Source organism: Cygnus olor, chromosome 25 (assembly GCF_009769625.2).
Source record: "Cygnus olor isolate bCygOlo1 chromosome 25, bCygOlo1.pri.v2, whole genome shotgun sequence".
NCBI lineage: Eukaryota > Metazoa > Chordata > Aves > Anseriformes > Anatidae > Cygnus > Cygnus olor.
The window spans coordinates 3,741,493-3,759,439 of NC_049193.1; the positions used below are offsets into that span (position 1 = coordinate 3,741,493).

Below are 17,947 nucleotides of genomic sequence, written 5' to 3' on the forward strand. Positions count from 1 at the left end.
GCACCATTCCCTGCTTGTGCCACCTCTACAGAGTGAGATGCGATAAAAATATTACAGACTAAATCGTGAATCACCAGACCATCACAGAAAAGTTCTGAACTGCTGAGTAACAGAGGTTTGAAGGTCAGCTCCTGCTCTGCCACATTGTCCTGCCTGCAGCAAGGTGATGGCTGTGAGCGTGGTGCCACCGTCGCTACGTTTGACAAGAAGGAAAATGGGAGCTGCTCTGCCCAAAGGTGCTGCCACATCCGAGCAGGAACAGGGAGGGAGGACGGATCCACCACCTCTCAGGCTCTCCTTACAGAGTCAACGCTAAGTCAAGAAACAAGCAACAACTTCTCCACCTCATCTACCCCAAGTCAAAAAGGGCAGGGTTCAACTCTAAATGACTGCTGTGATTGCACAAGCAGTTACAGAAATGTAATTGAGAGAAATGTGTTTCTGAAAGCCATAGTAGAGTTTTTTGTCATCATCTTAAACCAAACAACTGTAAGATATGGGGCAATTTCTGCTTTCACGTAAATAGATTAAATCCATCTTACAGAATCGAATTGCCTTCTTTGGGCACACCAAAGAATATGGCTTTCTAAAAACTTGTGTGACAAGCTTAAATCTTTACTATGTCCTTCCTACTAGAAGTTCTCTCAAAAATACCAGCCACTTGATTATTCTCTTTCCTTCCTTGAGTGTTGAATCTCTAACGTGCATCATCTCGTACACTGATTCACACTGCAACATGTCAAAAGAAATAATTCCCCGCAGCAGCAGGAGAGGCCAAGTGGTGGAACAATGGTTGCTGAGGAAACCACCTCCCCGAAATGTGCTGAAATGTGCCTCGAGCCTTAAAATAAACATTTTAGCATTGAGCAAAATTTCATCTCTAGGCATCTCAAATTGAAATAATCATTTCTATATGCAGAGTAGATAATGTTCTCTCTTCATTGCTATTTAGTGTTTTAAACTGCCTTTAAGTGTATAATTAATTACATTACTTGTCAGGGATCACTTTACAACCACTCCACCTCCACTCAATTGCTAGGCTCTAGCATATCTCCAACTTTATTTTTTTTTCTTGTCTTAACTTCGAGCATCATTCCTCCAACTTCTTTTTCCTGGAGACACTCAGCATTTAGCACTGCCTGCTAACATCCTTCACTGGACACACACCCCTCAGAAGAAGGTTGCAGCACGACTAGCTTTGAAGAAAGGAGCTGTAATTCCTTGGAAAGCCGATTACAAGCAGAGCCTGTTGGCTTCACCACAGTCCCGAGTGGGATTCATCCCTTCCCATCGGGAGTTGGATGCTGTGCCAGTGCTCAAAGTCCTCACGGGGTCATCCAGATTTTTGTTCCTTCTTTCCTTCTTTACACAAGACTCCTTCCCAGCTGCTTGCCTCCTTCGAGGGTCTCATCCCCTGAGCTCCCTTCCGTTTGTTCCACAGCAAAGGGCCAATCTGCATGGAGTTACTGCTCACAGGTTCCTCGCTGGGCATGGCAAAGAAGGAATGAACTGCAGGACTGCAAGAGGAAACCCGTGCATCCCACCAACCTCCTCCTCTCCATGAACAGCTTCAGAAATCCTTCCCCAGTGGGCTCCTCTCTTCCCTCTTCACCTGCCGGTTGTCGCTAACATCAGCCTGGTGTGGCTCTTCAGAAACTGCAGCCTCTGGACCTCAACAAATGCCGGCTTCACTGCTCAGTGCCAAGCATACAGGCACCGCGGGGCCAGGCTCTGCACAGCCGCTCCTGCAACCAGACCTTGCAGAACCTCCTGGAAGCCCAAATTTCTGCCTTTGCTCCAAGTCCGTGCTGCTCACCAGCACCTACTGCGGCAAGTCGCTCTCTTGCTCTCTCCTTTTTTTCTTAATGATGCTTCATGTTTCTTTAATGACACTTCAAGGCACTAGGAAACTCCACTTTTCCTTTAAGATCACGATGCTGTCAGAAAGAGGAGGAGATCAAAAGGCAAAAAAAAAAAAAAGCAGATGCCACTGTCACCGCCTGCTGCTGGGCTGTGGGCTTCGGGAGGATGCCTGCACCTTCAAACCATGCTGGCAAATGAAGCTGGGGGCAGGAGGAGAGGCACACATACACACACACACACGTCTGCAAGACGTACGACGAGATAGGGCAATGTGGAATTTATGCTTTTAAGCCAAATTTACAATTCAATTATAATTCTCTGTGGATGCAATCATAGTAAGTTTATAATTATTAACGATTATAAACATGACAGTTGAAGCTATTCAGTTAAAAGAAGAAAGGGCTGCAACAGCAAAATTGTAATTGTAATTCATGATCATTGGAAAAGAAAGAGAGCTTTTCACAGCAACTCTGGCCTCAAAGGTGGTATTTCCAAGCACAGGGACTGCCTTTTTTCTAAGATACCCCCTCTTTCAAACAAAACACATTAAAGAAAGCCTGCACTCAAAAATTGGACACCATTCAATTAATTCCTCCAACTGTGAATACTAATACTCTTCAGACTCACCATGCACAGACATAAGCGATACCCTGATTTCAGAGAACCATTTATTCATGCAATCTCCTCTACCACAGCTACAGACCAAAAAGGAACATTTCACGGATTTATAATTCCATCTCAAAACACTTGACATCCTTTTCCTCTATCCACGGCAAAACACGAGTCCCTTTAGTTCATAAACTAGTGAAAGCCTGGGGAGGAAATGGCAGAATTCAGCAAAAACAAACAAACAAACAAACAAAAAAAAAAAAAACAACAACTCTTCCCATTGCTCTGAGAGCACTGGGCACGGCCTCCTCCAGGTGTGACACCTTTGCCCCAGCCTCCCAGCTTCCCCCACCGCTTTGCCAAGCCAGGAAGAATTTGGGATTTGATACCGAGCTCGCAGCAAGACACAGCTAAATAAAGATTTAACGGCATTCGCACATCTGCATGAGGTCTGTCTGGGCTTGATGATATTTACGCAACTGCCTGCCCGAGCAGCCAGACAAACACGGGGTTAAGCCAGGGAGAGCCACGACCCACTTCTATTTATGTTTCGACCAGCGCTCTCCAGAGGCCTCCACCAAGATGTATGCTTTTAAGAACAAATACTACAGGATACGTAAATTGGAAGCTACTCCTTAAAAAAATAGAAAAGCAGTATTTTTTGCACGTAGGTAAACAAGGTTACACCATTTCACATCAGTTGATAGAACGATATCTCTGAAATGTGTTTTTATCCCAACCTCTCTGAAAACCATCATTAAAAATGAAATTTAAAGTAGTATGTTTATTGGATCATTTTTATCTACTTAAAACCAACTCTCTAGACCTTCTACATTATTCTAAGAGTGGCCACGAGGCTAGCCTGGAACGAGCACACAACCACAAGCACCAAACAAAAATGGGCATCACTTATAAACTAACACTTATTCGGGTTTCCAAGTCACCAAAATTGGGCTGGGGCAGGTCCAATCAAGCAGCTACAAAAAGGAGCCATATTCCATTTAAAAGCCTCCTGGACTGGAAGTGCCGGCTCTCCCTCGCAACACAGACCCTTCGCATGCGGCTTACCAGGGCAGTATGCATCAACGTCCAGTTTCTGGGCTGAAGAAAGTGTTGGTGAGCCAAGCTCAGATTCTGGGATTCGAGGGCTCTCAACAAACTTTGCCTTCCTCAAAGGGGCTAAGGAGAAGGAGGGGGGAGAAAGAAAGAGAGGTCATGAGTAAGGGAAATAGCAAGCAACAGATGGAAGCACTTAACTAAACGACACTGTCAGACTCATATCAGGTTACCCTTTTTTTTTTTTTGCCAGAAAAAAATTATCTGCATTCTTTACAAAGGAGATGGCTCTTGCTAAAACTTTCAAACTGCACAGTCTTTAAAGCGTGCGAGTATCGAGGCACATTCTTGATACTCTTAAACGCTTCCTTTTTTCTTTCCTACTTTGTTTAATAAATTTTTTATAGGAAGCAAATGGGCCTGCATTCAGCAACTACAGAAGGGCTAAGATCACAGAGAGGTAACAGAGCCCATTAGGGTTTCAGATATTTAACTATAAATATCTAAAATGAATACACAAATTTTGGCTTCGGTAATTGTTTCCTCTGAACAAAAAATTTCAATTTTGAAACATCCTGAATGTCTGACCAAACAGATTTGGTATTCAGCGTGAGTGATCGGAGTACAACTAATGCTGCCCAAGAACACAAAACCCAAGTGCTTCACTTTTATCCTTGCAAATCCAGAAAAGATTCAAGAGAACTAAAGAAAGAGCAGGGAAAAGGTAAAAGTCTGTCTGTAACAAACCAGCATTGAGCACTAGTGCTAGAGAAATGTGATTTTTCTGCATGTTTGAACGGTCTGAATTCTGAAAGAAAGCTCTATGCACCTTTTGTAATAAAATAACAACTTCCAGAATGCCTTTATTACTAAGTTTTTAAACAGATATTCCTGCCAGACCAGGGAAATAGAACTGGGGAATAAGTTATATGCAGAGATTATTGTATTGCATTTCAAAGTTAAACTCACATGCCCATTAAAGTGAAAGGCTAATTTGAAAAGCTGATCTAAAAACTGTATCATGGGTCAGTATGCTTCATGCCTCTGTGGTTCTCAGTATAATAGCCTCGATTTACATAATTTATATTTATAGTTCTCTGTCCTGAAAATTAAATTTGGGATCTGAACCTAAGGATGGGGGGACGTTTGTTCTCATGCATCTCCTGCAATAAAAGCTCAACGGGTCAAGCGATGACCTCTGAGGCAGCAATAAATCTCTGGCTTTTAAGGAGACTGCACACAGCCAACAGTCCCCTGCAGCTGGAAAAGAATCAGCAATGCTGACGATGGGGCAGCAGCAAGCCTGCGCACAGCTCGCCTGCTTTCGCCTGCTGAGCCAGTACCTGAGCGACTGGGGCAATTCTTAAAAAGAGAGTGGGGAAAAGAAGACAGAGGTGATGGTGTGGTTTGTCAACAGAAGTCCGTATGAGGCTGAATATATCAAGATCCCACTCCCTGTACCAAAATATATCAGATCCCACTCCCTGTACCAAAATAGGTGCTGAACAACCCTCCTGGCTCCCCTTACCCTAAGCATCTCTCCCGGGTGACCCGACGCGACACGAAAAGAGGCACCGCGCTATCACTTTGCACGAGAAAACACGGCGTGAACATTAGGTATATTTAAAGCATGCTCCCCTCCAGACTCCGCAGGGACCGGTGTAAGACGAGCCGTGCCAGGCAGCAGGAATGTGAGTGCCTGGTGGAGATAAGGGGGGCTCGCAGCCCCCTGTGGCCTCCAGCCCATGCCTCCATTGCAGCACCGAAGGCGCCGAGGCTGCAGGGTGCTGGAGGCAGGAGCAGGGTTGCTCAGCCCAGCCTGGCTCGCACAAGCAACCCGCAGCTCACCGCCACCAGCCCAGTGATTAAAACCAAACCCATAAATAACAAACACGCACGCACACACAAAAACCCTATCAGCTTGCAAATCGGCCAATGCCAGTGGAAAAATTATTCACTGTGATGATCTTGTAGCAGATACCAATGTAATGAAAACACATCAATAGTGGGAAGATTATGACTATGGCACGAAAGTTGTTGGGAATAATAATTCTGCGCAGACCAATTTACTGGTGTTTCGTTTGTAATTATCCTAACAGATAAGTTTGTTTCAGTTATTTTATCACGGCCCCAGTTACTGTCATTTTTATCACATAAATTGGAAATAGCTCATCTTTTCTTTCTTTATTGTTTCTGGCTAACACTAGAACTGCAGACCATCTGATGTGATGCTTGAGCAACGCTCAACTCAAAACAAATACCAAAATAACCAATGTATGTGGTTCTCATAGGCCAAAACGTTAATGACTGCAATCGGGTTGTCACCAGAAGGTTTTGCTCTAAACTTGAGTTACTAACCCAAAGAAGAAGGAAAAAATATAAAAACACGGGAAGGGCTGGCGATGCCAACTACACTGATTTCTGCATGGACCTGAAGAGAAATGAGCTGAAGGCTTCCAAAGATGCACAATCTGCATGCTTGGGGTGTTTATCCTGAAGAACAGGAAAACAGTACGTAAAAGCTTAACACTGAAAGCAAGGCGATGCTGTAATTATTCAGTTTAAGTACATCTTTTAAGATACAGTTGATTCAAGATTGGTCTTTTTTAGTAATCCCTAGTAAATAATTAAAGCTTCACCTTTCCTGCCGTGGAAGCCCACCCTCCTGCACCTCTGCTCGCAGCCCAGCAGCTCCGGTCCATCCACAAGAAGGAACTCGCCCACGTCCCACGTCTGCATCTGCTCTGGGTGCTCCTCACCAAGGGGCTGCCCTCATCTCCCAGCATTCACCCCATTAATTCCTGCCTTGAGCCAACACCTGACCTAGGTCAGCACAAGCCATCAGCTCATGAACCCTACAAGCTGATCCACCAATTTTTCTTTCCAGGATAATGAGGAACCTATTATTATCAAAGTGATCAATTCTCACTGTACTACTTCTTTAGTCGTACAGGGCAATTTATAGTACTTATGTTTTTATTCCCTAAAAACGGTGACTTAAGTCTTGAAAATGCATGGTACTGGCAGACAAGATATGCTGTGTCAATATGACTCAAAACCAAGCTGAGTTTAAAAGGCTCCAGTCAATAAAATCTTCTCAGGGTAACTGCGTATCAGGAAAAAGCCACAGCACACTAGTTTCTTTCATTTCAGATATTCTTAACCTTAAAAAGACAAAAAAAAAGCCCTCACTTATATGTAACCTGATTACACGACGGAGGATTTCCCCACAGAAGAGTTGAGCGCTCCCGTCTTCAGTCCAAAGGAAGATTACCCTAGCAGACTCAGATTTGGACATTACTTTTCTACTGGAAGAAACAGCAAATGGCAACGCCATCATCTCAGAAACCTGTTTTGCCATTTTTAGCCAAGTGTTAAAGGAGAATATTGATCTTTTTTGTCAAAGTGACGTGCACTTTGCCTATGTCCTGAACGTGCTCCCATGACCACAGTGAAATCTTGTGATCAAAGTCACAGGATTAACATTTAGCACGTAGGGTAAATCCTAACAGAAGCATGGAAAAACTATTCGAAGTATGCTACACCTGCCTCTGTCCATTAGGCCTCTTATTTCCATAAGATTTGCTGTAAGAAATAGACTGAGCCTGGGCATTAAAGAGTATTGAAGCAGTTTTCCTGGTCACACAAAGGATGTTTTGAGCAGGGAGCAGCATAAGTATTTACAAATTAAGTGAAGGGCTCAGCAGTTACTAATGATGTCCTTCCAGAACTGCAAAATGCACATCTAATTCAGAAACACTTCCCAATGACAAGTAGCTCAGTTGCAAAAACCTTCATTTGGGTAAGCCAGGCTCCAACGTATGTTCGTGTCTGGGAGCAGAGGAGAGCAGCCTCTGTATGGACCTTCCATGGGCCCATCCTATGCCCAAGGACTCAACGACAAACATAGCACTGGTGTCATATGGGACCAGACTTGCTACTACTGGTGTAGGAACTCCAATGTAAATAGCTAGGGAAGTTATTTAAAACAAATACTGCACATTTTCGGGGCCAGTTCCTGCAGTTCTCAGTGCAATTAATCCCCACCGGTACCCAAGTCAGTAGAGCAAAGCTGAAAAGCCTTCCTTCAGTGCAAATCAAATTCTCATTCGACTTTGACAGGAATTTTTCCTCTTGAAGGAAAGCAATGGTACTTCTAGGATAGGAATTAACCACGGAATGCAAAACAATTACCAGGGTAAGCATTCAGAAAGTTTAATTAGATGGCTCATTTATGACACTTTCTGCAGCAGGTGGTCTGTCTTCCAGAGGGGAGAAGATAGAAATTATTTCCTTCTGTTTTCACGCTAGTTCTCCTTAATATCCACAAGGACACTGTAAGTACAATACTGTCACTGATGTCTGAAGATCAGTCTTTAAAGCAGACATGAGCCTGCTGCTGTAAATCAATTTAAAAATTGTATACTTGTTTTTGGAAAAATGTTTGAAACTGCTCTTCTAATAAAAATGAAAAAGCACACATAAGCAAACTTATTTACAACCAGCACAGAACTGTAGTAGAGCACTTTTAAACTAACACCAGGCAAAACACTTTATTAGAGGCTGCAGTCGAGCAGGCTGAAGATGGACACGATAGGAGTCTCTAAAAAAATCAGAGTATCCTGAAAGGATGCCCACCTGGGAAACAGAAACCTCCCGTGATACTGCTCGGACTGGGAGACACCAAGTCTCTGTGGGGCACCCGGGGAAGTCAGCTCCGAGGAGCAGGGGGCTGGGGCTGGAGTAAGTGGTAGGGGAGAACTGCCCAACGCGGCCGCTCTCACCGCCTGCTGCCAACACCTTCCTCTTGCACCCAAAAAACACTTCGGGTACCAGGAGCTGCTGATGGCTCATCCTTTTTTCACGGCTGCAATGAGTCCTGGGATCAATTCTGTTGCTCTCCGTGAACAGTGTCAAGAATCCAATCTACTACCAAATAAAAACACAACAAAGAACCAGCAGCGTGCGTTTATTCTTCCCGAGTAATCATTTTATCTCTATTAGCATTGTTTTCCACTTCAGCCTACTGAGCATCCTAATTCTATTGCATTCTCTCTGTTACCACTTCATTGTCATGTAATTTATAGATGAGTTAGCATTTTAATTAAAAAAGGTTTTCTTTATATTAAAAAGCATTGATAAAAGGAAATTATCATGGATTAGCAAAAGGCTTCATCTACCGAATTCAGGCTCAGCTCTGCAATGAACGTTTCACATGCGCACACACAAAAAAGCGCTCTTAGCATCTTCTGACCTGATTGAACAAAGTGTTCCAGGCGCTTTTTCAGATCATTTCAGCGGATCTGAACTAATTAACTCCATGGTTTGCCTGCGGTGCAGATACCTGCCCCTGTGTGTGCGTTGACGCCCATACGGGTCAGAACGAACCAATCCATTCAGGGACAGGGCACGAGGACGGCCAACCGCTCCTCCACAGCATCGAGGGCGGGCTGAGCAGCGAGGACCAGGCTGGGAGCCTCTCCTGGGACCAGTGACACAAGTCACCACGGCTTCCTGGGACACACACACGGGATTCAGGAGGAATACAAGCACAACGCGGCCACATGCCGAAGCTCACTCGCTTTGCTCCTCCATGGCGGGGCTCAAACGCCGCCCAGCTTTTTGTCCTCTCCCCTCCGTACACACCAAGAACTGCTGACTTTCAGCTATGCTTTGAACCCTCCTCTGCCCTACTAGAAGGGAAGTTATCTTTATTTGTGTAAAAACACACTTGTTTTATCAAAGGCTAGGGAAGGAGGTGAAAGACTGCCATGAATGATGAAAATCTGTGCTTGCTGCACACTCATCTCTTGCACTCGATTCGGCTGAAGAGGGGCTGAATTGCTTAAACATGTGAGCACAATATTACCCCATAAATTATGTATAGAGAGAAGGCCATCCCCCAAATGCACCAGCTCATTACAAAAAATTACCCAACTGAGTCTGTGACGGGAAGAGCCCGCGCAGTGGTTTGAAGAGCAAACTTCCAAACCTCGCATTTAGGACGATGTAAGCGGCCACTCTTCATCGGATATTCCCCATCTTTACTTAATAACGAAGACGCCGTGCCAAGGGCTGATTCACGTGCTGGAAGCTGCCCAACACTACGTAATGCTGCAGAGAGTGGACTTTATTGAAGTCTCCCTCGGACTGAAATGTTTTAAGTGCTGCAGTGCTATTGATCCACGGAGCTCCTGGAACGAGTAACTGTCAGACTCAACACAGCTGGACTACACCCAACACACGAGATACGTAGCTTGCAATGCCTCCTCTGATCCCCAGTGACTATTTCGCTAAGAGTCATAGAAAGAGACAATGACAGACCACCTGATTATTTCTGCCGTGGCACTAATAAACCAGCTATCAATAATTAAGATTTTTAGGCAAAGATTAAAAAAAAATCAAGATTGAAATAGTGAAATTGTAAACTAACATCCTTCTTTAGATAACCCAGCATTATTTTACAGACACCACTGTGTAACAGTAACTTTTTTTGTTCTTGTTGTTTTTCTTTTTTCTATTCTGTTATTTGGGAACATAAAAGCTTTTTAAATTACGTGTAAAAGCCTGTCTCCTTTCGTCACACAGCTATCGCAGCATCATGGGCAGGGCAGAGCATACAAGAAGTGAGAACAATGTGCTGTCTGGAAACATTGTTCTCGTTCCAAAACTTTCAGAAAACACGGTTAGTTTAGGAGATAAGGTTCTGAAAAAAAGGAAAAGGATGGAAATTAAAGTGGAAAGGGGAAGAGAGCAAGGAAGCATAAGAGAGCACAGAAAGCTGGGAAGGGAAGAACAGCAAGGGAAAAGGAGAGGTAAAATAAACAACTGTCAAAAACTGTCTCAATTAAAATGTTCTTTAAACTGTAAGAACTCTGTGACATGAAAGGTCTGCCTAGTCTTGCTCCTGAAACTGTTCTTGGAAAACTGAGGAATAACCTGTGGAATGGGTTTGGCGATCCTGGGGGACCACAGAGCCCTGCTAGAAACTTATTCCAGCCTCTCTCGCCCTCCAGATCAGCGATGTGTAAGATTTACATCCCTCTGCTCATCTACAGAAGGCAGGGGAAAGAAGATCAAACCACAGCAGTACCATTACACGAGGATGTTCAATGACATCAGAAAGGAGTATGATTTTCTAAAATGAAATCAAATTTTAAGTTGTCTTACTTAAATTATTGCAACTTCTCTCAAAAACAAATAATTCATCGTAACCTCCCTCTGTACAAATAGGCACCCCTAATTAATTTTCAAGGGAAAAAATAACTTGTTTCCGAAAGACTTGTATTGTAATTACATGCAGAAAAAAATAAACCAACAGATTTCTGTGGGAACTGTTCGATAACAACTAGCTCAAAGATATCTGCAATAATTTGGGTACTCAGGCAGAAAATAATGTTGCCTAAAATACTAATTTATATCCACTCTGCACTTCCAGAATTTTAGCTCAACTTCCATTTTTCTTATTACCATGCAACTATTTGCTGTCATTTAGAGTAAATGGAGCAGCAATTTGTTCTCAAACTTCCCAGCAGGCTGGGGTGACAGCAATGCAGCCCTCTCCTTGGTCAGCCCCAATGCTTCAGCCTTCAGCGAGACCGGGCTGAGGATCCCAGCGTGGGGCCATGATGCTGCTGCTGCCACGAAAACTCTGGCAAGCCTTTAGGAAGAAAGTTGCTCCTATTAAAGCTCCCAGAAAAGACAAAAAAATCTCTTACCCTGTTGATAAATTTATTTGCAATGTGGGTTGCCAAAAAGCCTTTATCCCCGTAGGGGAGATAGCTCTGAGGAGAAGCAAGTTACCTATTTAACATCCAGACAAGGCAGGAGCAAGGTATGGGGCTTTCATCTCCCCGTTTAAACTTCGGAGATCGGTTCTGACTCCTCAAAGCTGTGTCACAGGAGTAGTTCTCGACGTCATTTCCCATCTAAAATTCTCCTTTTCAGCATCTTCTGAAGTCTTTTAAAATTACCTCTTTTAGTAGAAATTCCTCATGTGTGACTCAAGGTAGAAACTGCTGTGCAGACGGGGGGAGGATGAAAGAGGAGGAAGCCAGTGCCACTCGCCTCAGCCTCCCAAATCAGCTTGTTAGGAAAATAAGCAATTCACCCACTGACAGGTTTCAGACATTTCTCTTGCATTCAGTTGCCTTTTCAAGTTTCAGACTTTGGTTAACCTAAAAAAACGGGGTGAATGACGACCTGGGACTACAGGATGATATCACGCCGTCAGCATTATAAGCCTACACAAGTTCTGCTCAGCAAACCAAAGAATTCTCCTGGATGGCAGAACCAGAATGGCTGAAGAAAACGTTCCTCACCTCCCTCACTTCCCTTTTCCCACCAGTTTTATTTCATTAAATGTTAAACTTAAAACAGATGAGAGGAGAATGCACCACACCACGAGTGCTGGATACCATTATTCCCATTCAGCCTCTTACCATCACAGACTTCTTTTTTCAGCAATTCAGGGACTCAAACATTGCACCGGCCCTATACAGAACTGTCAAATACAACCTGGATGTACTGTAAAGGCTATTTATTCTAAAGAAAGAAGCAAAGAGCTTGGTCACTTTAATCAAATTATGGGTAATCCTGTTAATTCACTGTTTGGAAAGAAACCGCTTCACCGTTCTCTAAACCTAACGCCTGAATCATCCAAACACAATGCTCAGATTTCCAGATAAACTTGCATGAGAGAAACCAGAAACTAACTAAAAAGCTACCGAAGCAAATACATTTTCCTCTTTTTGTATGAAGTTGACTGTAGGACAGAAAAAGAGAAAAAAAAAAAAAACTTATTCAGCAACAGTCCTTAGAACCTGAGAGTTTTCTCCAAATGCTTTCCCCTGTCTTCTTCAAATGTTATGTGTCACTGCAGTGCTCCAACAAGGGACTTTTGTTTTAGGGTTGTTTTTTTTTTAACTTATACGTGTTGAAAAAGTCAGGCTGTAGAAACCTACCTGAATATTTAACACAACTTAACGATATGTCAAGTCACTGGGGGGGGGGGGAGGAGATTCTAACTGATGATTCTTCCCAGAGAAGAAATGAGAAAGCATAGCCTAACTGCTTCCAAAATAAAACTACTCTTCTTGATAGAGCATGTTTTCCCCTGTTGTTTTGTACAGTCGTTCTTTCCATTCGTATTTACACTGAGATTTGACTACAGGAAAGCTGAATCACAGTGTGTAGCTGCAAAGCTGCAGTAAAGCAGCAAGCGTTTGGAATCACTGCTGCACCTTCTCACTGCACCAGCATTTTTTCTAGAGCTTGAGCTGCTACAGAAGAATTAAAGAAATGTTATTACTTTGTAAATTGCTGTCCTTCACAGAAGGATGAGAGCATTCGGTTCGTCCAGCTCAGCAGCACGTCTCTAGCAGTTGACACCAGATACCTAGGGCAGAGTTTGCAAAGGGGGACAGTCACAAACCTTCGCAGCCTCCAGCATGCTGCAATGCAAGGATTTTCCGAGCTAGGCATTAGCTCCCAAAGCCCCCAACAAATTTATCTTCCGTTAATTTATCTGTCACCTTCTGAAACAGGCATTGAGCTTTCATACCACCTCACAGCACAGCTTCCTCCAAATGAGCCCCACAGTTTGAAAAAACGCTTCCCAGGTTTCTGTTTTCTGAAAACCCAAACGAGCTCCATCGACTTGGTTCCCCACCACCACCCCATGGTTGTGCCAAAGCAATCCCAAGAGACTGGCAGAGCCTAACTCCACTAAGCAATACCCAGGTGAACTTCTGCTAATACATTCTGTTATCCAGGTGAGCACCAGCTCCCTTAGAGCCCTTGTTGGTACTTAGCTGTGCCCTACCAGCCACTGTTCCGCCAGTAGGTGTTAAGGAAGTTATAAATGAGAGGCTACGCAGCACAGAGAGCAATTCAGCATCCTCCAGTACCTTCTGGTCCTCCTGCTTTGCCATGACTCATTTTGCCTGTTTCTGTAACCCCTCCACCACGACCTCCACGTGAGGCAGACCCATGGATCTGCTGCTCTCTCTTCGTGGTGCCTGCACCTATAACACCCGTAGCAGCTGCCTCTTCCACGGCTGTGTGCAAGAGTGGGCTGCCCTGCATTCCTGTGCTCCTCTAGTACCATAGCAGTAAAAAAGTAAAGCCTGGACTAATCTTGCAAGGGATCTGAAGAACAACAGCAAAAAGGAATTATTCACTCTAGACACTGATGCAAGAAAGCATGACTATTTGTGTGTTATTTAAGTATTTTATGACAAGCCAAGAGTGATCAAAGGTAGGCATCAAATTATAGCCAAATTAAAAGAAAAAATGTGAACAGATGTGGCAGGGGCCAAGGCTGGGAGCAAAGCTAAGCTGCACAGCAACAAAGCCTAATTCATTGCCACACCATGTCCTTAAGATCATACCGAGAGATCGTAACCAGTTAGATAAGGGCAAACTGTAAAATATTTCGCCATTCACAGCCCAAGTAAACCCGTGTTAAAGCACACAGGTGACCAGAGCTGCTCACTACAGCACCACTGGTTTTAACTGGGGCTGTGCAGCAAAGGGGCCAATATAAATTCATTACTTGAAAACAGCATTTTAAAAAAAAATAAAAGATGTGAATAGATAAGGTGATTTGATTTTATATATGTGTCAGTCATTCACATTTTGCTATGCTGAAACTAATTTAGGTGGCTTAGCTTATAAAGGCAGACCTCTAATTACAATGACATGCACAGATAATTCTTCAGTTGATATCAAACTGTTTAGGATCCATATTGCTTTGCTGGCAGCAGCTACACGAACTATTGTATGGCTAAAATGGAGCTCTCTATGAGGCAAAAGTGATACAAGCCTGAATTACCTGAACTTGTTAAACGTTAGAAAGAATTGTATTAGGCTGTGTTTACAATGTTTGTTTGTTTACCTGAGGAAATTGCTACCATTTGCCCACGTTTAGTTTTCAGCAATTTATTCTTTGCTCTTGACATTTTTCATTGAGTACTTCTAGAAGGAAATGAGCTTCTAGAACTTTCTGTATGCAGCTGAGATGAACTGCTCACCAACCCCTACCTCCACAGAGGAACAGGAACAAGGAAACATAGCATGCCTAAATGCTTTAATTGAAGTGTCTCATGACCATGGGACTATTTGCAGTTAGAGCCCACAGACCGGACCTCCCTCTCCCAGTGATGCCTCAGGCACAGATGAGCGACGTTCTCAGTGTAACTGGATGCAAGGCTTAGCGATCCCTATCAGACCTTTGGGGCACTTTTATCCTGTGACAGCAGCGAGATGCTCCACAGCAGGCCCAGACCTTGTCAGTGAAAATGTCATTAACTTTGCTGGGAAGGCGCTGCTCAGCTCCCACTTCCAAGCTGAAGAAGTGGCAGCCACAGCACACAAGGCCAGAAACCGCTCCCTGAAAGAAACACTCTGATCTGACTTCTGACTTCATGGTACAAAAAAGACAGGGATCTCCTGGAAAGAGTCCAGTGGAGGGCCACAAAGATGATACGGAGCCTGGAGCATCTTCCCTGTGAGGAAAGGCTGAGAGACCTGGGTCTGTTCAGCCTTGAGAAGAGAAGACTGAGAGAGGATCTAATCAGTGTTTATAAATACCTGAAATGTGGGAGACGGAGGGATTTGGCCAACCTCTTTTCAGTGGTTTGTGGGGATAGGACAAGGGGCAACGGCCACAAAAAGGATCACAGGAAGCTCCGCACCAACATGCAAAAGAAATTCTTCATGGTGAGGGTGACGGAGCCCTGGAACAGGCTGCCCAGGGAGGTTGTGGAGTCTCCTTCTCTGGAGATATTCAAGGCCCGTCTGGACGCCTACCTGGGCAGCCTGCTATAGGCAACCTGCTTTGGCAGGGGGGGTGGACCCGATGATCTCTTGAGGTCCCTTCCAACCCCTACAATTCTGTCATTCTGTGTGATTCTTTCCTTAATAAAGGAAACAATTTTCTCATGCAGATTTACTTCTGTGATGGAGAGGGTAAAAAGATCTGACGTATAACTGGAAAAAGTCATTCTCCTAAGCTCGGCTTGATCTTTCCAACAAAAATCTTGGAGAAATTCCACGTTTCAACCTTCTACAACCTGCAAGTGGCCGAATCCCCCGAAGCTGTTCTGCTCGCTGCACACGCGGGACCACAACCACCGGTGTTGCACGACCGCTCCATCCGTCGAGCATGCATGCCAGCTGGCTACTCCTGTGCAATGCACCCAGATGTGCCACCCGTGTGCCTCAGATGAGGATCAAGCCCATCAGGCCAAAAAGATTTTGAAAGCAGGAAAACCAAAATCTGGCTGCAATGCCAGAGCCGTGCTTGGTGCAGCGCTGAGGGCTGAAGAGCTGCTGCTCCTCCTCCCTCTGCTGAGCAACCTCCTCCCTGCCATAGAAATTTTTAAATAGGATGTTACAATGGAAGGATCAAAGATAGACTTGCTCCTCTGCAAGCTCTTTAGCATGCCATTTTCCTCAAAGGCAACTCCCAGAGCAAGCACTTATTTCGTAACCTGCCTCAGAAGCGCTGCCTTATTCCAACTCTTCCCTGCCTCCCATCTTCTCTGGATTTTCCATTCCCTTATCTCCCCATTTTTACCTTTACCCTTTTCCCCCCTCTGAGTTAAAGCTGGCTTTTTTCCATCTACCCTTTCTCCCTACCTACCTTCCACGTTGCCCCCAGACAACGCCTGCAGCTTCCAGCCAGCCCCCAAGTCCCCACCGCTCCTCTGCCCCGCTGCCTATTTGAGGAGCCTGATGTATCTCAATGAGGTAAGAAAGCCAACGAGCTGCCTTGAGAGTCCTCTTGCAGATCTTCTAAGCAGATTTGAAATTTACAGAAACAGAAAAGAGGAAAAGAGACAGAAATCCAATGCAAAACCTCCAAAACCTCTACTGAGACACCATCAAACCCTTGCTTTGCTCCTTACCGTGTCCCTTACCGCTATTAGTGCTGGCTTTCTCTGTATTAATGTCAGCTGGTGCAATGTCCTGGCACTTAGCTGCAGCAATTCCCTCGTGGGTTTTGCATTCATTGCTTGAAAAACTTCAGGTTAGGTATCGCAGCATGAAGGCTGCCCTAGCCTGCCGTAATTACCATCATCAACAGCAACAGCATTGCCAATACTAATTTAACAATTAAACATACAGAATGACAGTGCCTATCATAATTCATTTACAGGTGGGTTTGGGGGGTTGGTTTTGGAGGGAGACAGATGTTTATTTTCACTGAAGCTGGATTTTCTTTGCATCTTAAATAATTAGTTCTTTTTTCAAAAAAAAGTAGCTGCTTTGTTCACAGATATGTGGTTATATTAAAAGCTCAGCTTGGCAAGAGATTGAGTTTACTGTCTTCTTGATATAGCTCCTTTAGATTACATAAGAGCAACAGCAGTATGAATTAAAGGCTGGACAAGCTTATTTACCTGTCAAAACTAATGGCCCTTTCCTACTTTCTAGAAATTTCAAAGCATGCCCAGGAAGAACTGCAGAAGGCAAACTGCCTAGTGCTGTTTTTTTTCTTCATGTATTGAAACAAAAATGCAAACCGTTGTCAGAAGCAAACAAAAGTTGCAGTTCAGATTCATTCAGCAATCATTCTCTGCAGTCATATACTCATTGAACAGCAAAACGGAGATCCTAATAGAAAAAAATAAAGAATGTAAACAACTTGTCTAATTATCTGTTGAACTGAAAGAGGCCACCATGGAACAGAAAGAGCAAGTTTTGCTTCTTGAAGATATAAAGGAGACAGGAATCTTGTAGAGAAAACTCGTCTACGTTGCATTTACGGGGAAAAATCACAGAAATGCTGTGAATAAGGAATAGAACAGTCAAAAGGAGAAGAATGAAGAAGAGCAAGCAACAGCCCAGATCCTTCCCCTCTGTATGAACTAGCAGGATATTCAAACACGCACTGCTGAAAACAAAGGTACGTACATCTGCTTTCTTCAGGGGGGAAATTGTAACGCACTGGGAGGGAAAAACATTGGGTTTAGTCCCTGTCTGCCAGCCCACGTTTACCAAAGCTGACCAATATATTTCCTCTGCTTTAAATTTTGTGGTGTTTGACTACACAAATCAAAGGACACCGCAGCGTTAGAACAAACCCGAGGTGAAGCTGAGTCCTGAAGGCCTGGTTATCATGTAATGAAACAGTGCAGTCACTGAAATAATGCTTACACTGCTATGTATTAAGTACCACTTTGATGCAAACATGAAAGCAGAAATTTAGCCTCGTGTGTATAAACAAACCTGTGTGCAATGTTGGGATGGTTACTTCACAGCTGAGCTGGGTATTTGGCAATCACAAAGCACAGCAATGTATTTATACCTGTCCAAATATAAACTTTTAACGAATATGGTACAAGATAAAGCGTAGCAGCAGTTCCTTTCTGAGAAGACAATGTGGAGCTATTCTCACCCCCTTATGCAACCT

The 17,947-nt window shown here is 43.9% G+C and overlaps 1 protein-coding gene across 23 annotated transcripts in view; it reads right to left on the reverse strand.

The window, feature by feature from the left end:
* Positions 1-17,947, reverse strand: part of TANC2 (tetratricopeptide repeat, ankyrin repeat and coiled-coil containing 2) — a 283,000-nt gene that overhangs the window by 125,229 nt on the left and 139,824 nt on the right. For 17 of the 23 annotated variants that reach the window (XM_040536497.1, XM_040536498.1, XM_040536511.1 and 14 more), the window contains one exon: positions 3,541-3,651. The exons of 5 other annotated variants lie outside the window; for them this stretch is intronic. In XM_040536497.1, coding sequence (XP_040392431.1) covers positions 3,541-3,651 — 111 coding nt within the window. Of the gene's footprint in view, positions 1-3,540; positions 3,652-11,501; positions 11,684-17,947 lie in introns of those variants that run through there. One more of the 23 variants, XM_040536517.1, reaches the window with a different exon arrangement.